The 8,283-nt window shown below is 40.1% G+C and overlaps 1 protein-coding gene across 1 annotated transcript; it reads left to right on the plus strand.

Annotated features, from left to right (window-relative positions):
• The first annotated feature begins 167 nt into the window (after positions 1-167).
• Positions 168-6,931, plus strand: LOC308080882 (deoxynucleotidyltransferase terminal-interacting protein 1-like). Its single transcript, XM_080422942.1, has 13 exons — positions 168-437; positions 932-1,002; positions 1,288-1,384; positions 1,739-1,837; positions 2,438-2,500; positions 3,059-3,124; positions 3,594-3,652; positions 3,852-3,897; positions 4,076-4,134; positions 4,413-4,473; positions 4,916-4,987; positions 5,631-5,686; positions 5,978-6,931. Exons 1-13 carry the CDS (start codon positions 381-383, stop codon positions 6,159-6,161), a joined length of 990 nt encoding a protein of 329 aa, XP_080279068.1. The 5' UTR covers positions 168-380; the 3' UTR covers positions 6,162-6,931.
• The last annotated feature ends 1,352 nt before the right edge of the window (positions 6,932-8,283 follow it).

An 8,283-nucleotide genomic window follows, 5' to 3' on the forward strand; every position in this document is an offset into this window, starting at 1 on the left:
AACACCATGCCAAAAATCAGAACCCTGTCAGAGCCAAATCTTAATGATTTTTGACGAGTTAACTCCCCTTTATGCTTGATCTCAGAGGTTGATCTCATCGAGGATCACGCCCACCACCATGAGTGCGCACGCGCTCCTGGCCCACACACTTCCTGTGTAGTCCGGAAGCGGTGTGCCAGGGCGGAAGTGTTGTTTATTTGTTATTCTTCTTCTTTACTGTTTTGTTTTCCTTCTGAACGACGTTCACGCAACGGGCTTTGGTTCAGTTTGATCCGGGTGTCAAAAGATCAAGTTTCATATTGATCAATGATCGGGTTTCGTATCGATACATCCACTGTTTGTGTTGTTTTAGGAGATTTCCCCCTCAGCCTTTCATCATCATGGGAGCACAGCGCACAGAGAGAGACTGGATGGAGACAGGGGAACAAACCACCAAGGTAATAAACATGCAGTGGTGGAAAAAGTACTCACATTCTTTACTTAAGTAAAAGTAAATACTGCAGTATAGAAATACTCTGTTACAAGTAACTAGTAACTAAAGTTTTCAAATAATTGTTGTGGAGTAAAAGTACAATATTTGCCTTTGAGCTGTAGTGGAGTATAAGTAAAAGTACTGAAATGTGGAAATACTCAGTAAAGTAAAAAATACCTCAAAATTCTACTAAATTACAGTACTTGAGTAAATGTACTTAGTTACTTTACACCACTGATGTTATTATTATTATTATTGGTCATTACATCATAGACAGTAGAGTAGACACATCACACATCAAACTCCTCATGCTTAGTTGTCTGTCTCTCCTATGCTGTCTCTCTCAGCTGTCTCTCGTCTCTGCAAGGTCTTGCTTTCTGTTTCTCCTATACTGTTTAACTGTCCTACAAAAATGTGTGTGTGTATGTGTTGTGTGTTGTGTGTGTGTGTGTGTTCTAGAACCCATGGAATCTGATGATAAAACATCGCCAGGTCCAGCGCCGCGGGCGACGCTCTCACATGACTGTCAGGTCAGCAAAAGCATCTGTGTCATTTTAGATTTTAGCGTTGGCTATTGAAAAATAGAAGATATACAAGCTCACAGCGTGTCACTTCGTGCCACGCTGCGAGCTTGTACATCTTCAAATGTTTGAAGATTTTTGAAAAATCTTGAAAGTGTGAGAACTACTGATTTAGAAGGCATTCGTTGAATGGCCTCAGGTGGGTCGAGATATTATATATTTATACACACATATTTCACCCCAAAGGAAACACTGAGATGCCTTGATGTCTTGTGTGTGATGTTGTTTGTTCAGTTACACGGATCCAGTCATCTCCATGGACCTGTTGAGAGCAGTGATTCAGCCCAGCTTCAACCAGGACATCATGAATGTTTACAAGAAATATCTGCAGGTAGAGCCTGAAGCATGACACATAATGTCGGAGAGTCCTAGACCAGTGATTTTCCTTTTTAATTTCGACGACCCCCAGGTTGATATGCATTACACCACGGACCCCCATTTGATAATTTAAAAAAAATCTTATCTCTGAGACCCCAGAGAATCTTCAGAGTTACTGAACCGTAAGGGTCCATTTGGACCCCTTGTGGTTCCTGGACATGACGTTAAGAACCTAGAGATGACCGATAACCCATGTTTTGAATTATATGAAATATAACACACACACACACACACACACACACACACACACACACACACACGCTTAATGTGATATGACTGTTGTTGTGATATTGTTTTTTTGTGGCAGTTCTTTGAGAAAGCTGCAGGGAACGTGAAGGAGAACGTTGGAGATGAGGTTCACACTGATCATCTGATCAAAGACGCCTGCAGGAACCTTCTGGAACATGTACGTAACGTAACACCTGGAACCCCAGAAATGTAGAATAATAGGTATTTGTAGTTAACTCCACTTGGGGGCGCACCGGGAGCAGTTAGGGCTTCCACACAAAGTTGGGGATAGAAAGGACAGCCTCTCTACCTCCTGAGACACAAATTTGGTTGCAGCTTTATCACATGTAAGAAGGGAGGGGGGGGGCTCCACGGGAACCACTGCAATAAATCATTTGATCTTGAAATGGTGTTCAGTGGCACTTTAATTCATTGGAATACAAGCAGATCAGAATAAAAAACCTGAATAAAAAACAAATTGTTTTATACAGAACCATGTTGTCCGTAGACCTGCACACCTAAGCGGTATAATAGGGCCTTTAGATTCAGAATGTAGCACAAGTTTGAAAACATAGGACTGTCCAATAAATATTCAAAAATCTATTATCAATTGTAGGGGGATATTTTTTTTAACCAATTGTAAACATGTAAATGTGATTGAGAGCTGAGCACGTGTTCCCCACAGGGAACATTATAAGAGAAAAACTAACTCTATGTGACTCATTCTATAACTTGTTTTTTGGAATAATTCTTCCATGCTTTCTATTGTTCTTTCCAGGCGAAGCAGCTTTTCCCAGAACCAGAGACCAAGACCTCCAGACCACCAGATATCGGCGTTAAGGTACCAACCACACAACTTAAGGTCCAAGGTTCTTTATGTCTTGTTTACAGGTAAACAAGAGACTAAGAGTTAAATTACTTTTGTTCCTGCTCCTCTGACATTGCAGCAGCATAGTAACAGTGATAAAGAAAGACAGCAATATGACAAGCAAATGTCTATACCAGTGGGGTCCAACCTTTTTTCCTTGGAGCCCCTCTTCCTAAGCTCTTCCCTTATGCATGTGCACACACACTTGCACAGCTGTGTTTTTCAGATGTGTTAACCACTTAAGCCCTATGTACGTCTATGTACAACAAGTAGCGAAGAGCTTGTACAGACATACTGATTATTAAAACATTGCCCTGTTCTCCAGAGCTCCAGCCAGACAGACAGACAGATATAGGCCTACTGAATATTAAAACTTTGTTCTGTTCTCCAGAGGGCCAGACAGACGGACAGACAGATGGATAAAGGCCTACTGAATATTAAAACTTTGTTCTGTTCTCCAGAGGGCCAGACAGACGGACAGACAGATAGATAAAGGCCTACTGAATATTAAAACTTTGTTCTGTTCTCCAGAGGGCCAGACAGACGGACAGACAGACGGATGAAGACAGTCAGAGAGGAAGTCCAGTTCAAAAGAAGGTACGTGAGGACGTTACACCTCTCATCTCTATAAATGTATATAATGTGTATATACATTATACTATTATACTATTGGTTAATTTCTTAGTGATTATTCTATTGATTCTACTTTTTCATTTAATCGAATAAACAAGAAGCACGTTTTTATTTATATATATATATAATTTATATTATATATATTTCTGTTGCACCTCTAATATCTCTATGTATATATATATGTATATCAAGGAATCGATACTTCGGCCCGCGAAAATAGCTGATATACTGACCTTATCATGTAGTATTGTATTCAGAATGTGGTACTGAACCTAGCCGATAAACGTGACTTAAACAAAATATATCTAATACCCCCCCATTTTATTTATTGAAATGTATCCATTTTCATTTTTATAATTGATTAGTTTGATTTACCTGTTGCACCTCTAATATATACAGTATTTACAACATTGTAATGTACATGTGTTTCCAGAGGAAAGGTCGTCCAGCTGGTCAGACTGCTTCCCACGACAGACCCCCCTCCACAACCCCGTGAGTCTCCCTGCTAACTAGGGCTCCAACTATCCATTATTTTCTTAGCAATTATCGTATTACTACATTTTCAGATTTATCTAATTGTTTTTATAAAAATGATTTAAATTTTTACACAAAATAAATTCAAATAGATTATTTTATAATCAACTAAATGGGTTGCATTTCATGTAAGAAAGTAATTGTTTTGTTTCTTCAGATCCAAACCAAAAGCATCAGAATCTGTTAAGAGAGAAGGCCCAAAGGTAAACATTTCTACTGTCATCACATTACATGTAATCTGCTTTTTTTAAATTAAATCTGATCACACTGAGCCGGTTATTGTCGATAAATGAACACAGACAGGGTGACTAGACCCCGACGCAGTGGAGGGGTAATGTAACTATCTTGTTATTTAGTAGTTATTGTATTCATATGTCTTAGTGGGATCCATCCAGACTGATTGACAGCAGCACATTTGTCCTCGGATCACGAGCTAACAAGTAAGTCCAACTACTACTACTATTGCTACAACAACTACTACTACTGTAGTAATGCACATTATTATATTAGTACTACTACTATTACTACTGTAATAATACACATACTTACAGTATAGTACTACTATTACTACAGTATTAATTAGGGATGCAACGTCTTGAATTGCATGGCTTTTAGTGTTGTTTTATGCGTATGTAAAACATAAAATGTGTCATACAAATAAACGTGTTGTTATTGTTGTGGTTAATTTGAATATGATTTTAAACGTTGTGGTCTGCAGGGCGTTGGGGATGGGTGGGACTAGAGGACGAATCTACATCAAACATGCTGATCTGTTTAAGGTAAAATACACACACACACACACACACACACACACACACACTATGGTGGCTGGATAATACGTTATTAGCAGCTTATATTTCCTTAATGACTCTGAACAACGGTCCATACAGTTTTTATCTACTTGGTCTGTGTCTCCGAGGAGGGCTGAGGACAGTTAAGAGGGACGGAAGCACTCCGTTCGGCGTCGTGTCTCACTACAACTCTTAGCTGTTCTACAATCCATGTTAAATCACTGCCTCTTGTGGCTTATTTTATTTAGACATTCCTGTTCTCTCAGGCTGTAATTGTGTGTGTGTGTGTGTGTGTGTGTGTGTGTGTGTGTGTGTGTGTGTGTGTGTGTGTGTGTGTGTGTGTGTGTGTGTGTGTGTGTGTGTGTGTGTGTGTGTGTGTGTGTGTGTGTGTGTGTGTGTGTGTGTGTGTGTGTGTGTGTGTCTGTCTCAGTATGCAGCTGATGCTCAGGATAAACACTGGCTGGCAGAGGGGCAGCACATGAGAGCCACTGGAGGAAAGATGGTGAGTACTTCCTGTTTCTGTCTGTAATTCAGAAGAATGTTCAGATGTTTTCTGATGTATTTGCACTCTGTATGAACATAGTGCTTCTAATAAGTGCCTCTTTTGTAAATGTGCATTAACTGTAGTTCCTCCTTAGCCTGCATCTTGCAACCGTTAGTTAGCACAGTACTAATCATGTTAGATATTAAATCAACGGGTACCGGCCTACTCGTGAACGATGCAAGTCGGGAGCGATGCAAGTTGAGGAATGTTTACATACCCGTTGTAGAGTACCCCGTGCGGTGCTCACTACCAAACGACTGATTGCCTATGGAGATACGGGATCCTTGACATCCTCAAGAACGGCTGATGTCGTGTTGATGACGTACAATGGAACGCACTGTTCCTCCTAGTTACAAACATACTAGTGCAACGACAGAGATCACCCTCCCTGCCCGGCTTCGCTCCTGTAAAATCAGCCAATTGTGTTTGTAGGAACACCAAGCCTTATGCACCACAGAGGATTCGAACTCCTACACTGACACTCTGTGTAGTGGTGGGCAGAAACCATACCCATGCGCCACCCGAGCGCCTTGAATCAAACAACTTTCTTACTGGTGTGGTTAACATGCACAACAAACTCTGTCTGTCTGTCTATCTGTAGGCTTATCTGCTGATAGAAGAAGACATTCAGGATCTATTTCGCTCTGATGAGTACAAGTAAGTCTGATCTGCACCTCCTGTATTCTCACTCTGTCTAAACCAGTGTGTTTCAAACATTCTCATGTTGAGGACCCCCAAATTGGTACGTAGTAGGCCCCGGACCCCTTTTGAAAAGATTTCTTGCCAGGGACCCCCATAAGAAAAGATCTTAGATTTCAATATAGATGGTGGTAGAATTCTGTACTATATATATAGAGAGAAAAGTAACAGTGTATCATATAAACATTTTTATAAACCAACAATCTATTGTTGTGTATTGTTTTGTGTAATGTGTGTATTGTGTTTCAGGGACTGTCCTGAGTTGAAAATAGACGAACTGAAGCCGTTCTCTGTCCCTCCCTGGATGGTGGACAAGATGAAAAAAACCATGGAGGCCCAGCGCTCTGAGAACATGTGTAAAGAAGAAAAAGAAGAAAAGGCGTGCACAACAGCTATTAGCTCGGAAAACAGTTTTACTGTGCAAAATGCATAGTCACACGTTTCGACCTAGGGCTGCAACAGTCAATCGTTATTTAAATACAATATATATATATCGATAATTGATTTGAATAAAGAATAATTGATTTTGGGGGAGAAGGTTGAAATGTAGCTTTTAAAAATTTCAAAACCTTTAAAAAAATAGCAGATCTTCAAATCACGCGTTGAGTTTGTAGAATCTGTTTTTTTTCCTTATCGATTAATTTATAAATTGACAAAACAAATGATTTGATTAATCGAAAAAGTAATCAATACAATAATTGCTAAGAAAATTATCGATAGTTGCAGCCCTATTTCGACCAAACAATTTGGCCTTCATCTGGATGAAAATAACATGTGACCACCTCTGACCCCAATGTTCTGAGACCATGTGACCTCTGGCTGACCCACCAGGGGCCTGTTCCTCAAAAGGTGAATTAGAGCTAAAGCCTGGCTTTACCACCTATCCTGGCTTAATTTAGCCAGGATTAGAGCTGACTCGGTTCCTCAAAAGGTGAATTATCTTGAAGATTAGTTTAGCCAGTTCACCCTGGCTAAGTTTAGCCTTATCCGATTCCTCAAAAGAGAATTGAAGCAAGCCTAGCTTAGTTACCATGGCAATTTAGCTGTGAAGTTAGCCTGGTCAGGAGCAGGCTAACAGCCAAGCTTACTTAAGCCAGTGCCTTGTTCTTCAAGTTTTTCCACAGTTAATTCAAAACATGTGTTTGTATATGGACTCATTTTAATGACCCTGCATTCAAATAAAATGAAATCAATACAATAAGATATAATCAATGTAATTATATTACTGAAATAGTGTGTGACCATGAATCATAATTGTTTCACAATGACTCATGTGATATGTCATTGTCACTCTGTTAACACTATAGTTCATATTGTTGTTAGATGTTTGATAATATATTACCATTTAAAAAAAAATATTATAAAAAATGTCTAACACATACATATACACACACATATATATATATATATAAATATATATATATATATATATATATATATATATATATATATATATATATATATATATATATATATATATACATATATATAAATATATAATATATATATAATATATATATATATTTAAATATATATATAAATTATTAGTTACGGGTTTAAAGGAGCCTCTGTGTAAGTCAATAGGGAGCATATTTTAAATTATCAATTTCTAGTCAATGGAGAAATTGTTTTGTTTTTTATTTCTTGTCCACCTTTGGAGTTACATCATGATGGCAAGGTAACTACACAACCCAAACCTCTACCAAAGTGGTCTTGCAAATGTGGGGTTATTGCGTGTCTCGTCCCGTCCCCCGCTCATCCCGTCGGTCAACCCCTCCCCCCCCCCCCCGTCCCGTCCGTCCCGTGCGTCCCGTTGCGGACCCCGTCGCAGTACACCGCCGTCCCCCCGTCCCGTCCCCGTACCGTCCCGTCCCGTCCCGTCCGTCCTGTTGCCCGTCCGTCGCAAACACACACACACACACACACACACACACACACACACACACACACACACACACACACACACACACACACACACACACACACACACACTCTGTGTGTGTTTGCAATACTTTGCCACGCTTTCTCCCTGGATTTATTAATAACGGCCGTGTTTCCTTTTCTGTTGATAACATGTTTCACTTCCTCATAAGCTTGCATGAGCTGCTGCTGTTCGGCCACAGAGAAAAACGCTGCGCGAGTTTTGTTCCCCGCTGCCATGATTGGTCAAGTTCAAGGAATCTGCGCTCGAGTTCATGGTCTTTTATAGAAATACGTCGTCGGCGAATCGCCGCCCATTTAGCCTGGCTTCATTATCCTGGCTGGACACAGCCTGGCTTGACAAGGTCTAGCTCGACAAAGTTGCTCCTTTTCAGCCTGGCTTGGCGTCTGAGGAACGGAACAAACGAGGCTTTTCGGACCCGACTTTGTCAAGCCTTGATTTGGCTTAAGGCCAGGCTTTGTTAATTCACCTTTTGAGGAACAGGCCCCAGGTCTGGTCACCATGTTCAGAAAACAAGTAAACATGGACTTCCATCTGTGATTTGATCAAGGTTACTGCAGGGAACAAACACATAGAAATCAATGTTTAGCAAATGACACGCATGAATAGAAAC

Source organism: Gymnoscopelus braueri, assembly GCF_963280865.1.
Source record: "Gymnoscopelus braueri genome assembly, chromosome: 24".
Classification (NCBI taxonomy): Eukaryota; Metazoa; Chordata; class Actinopteri; order Myctophiformes; family Myctophidae; genus Gymnoscopelus; species Gymnoscopelus braueri.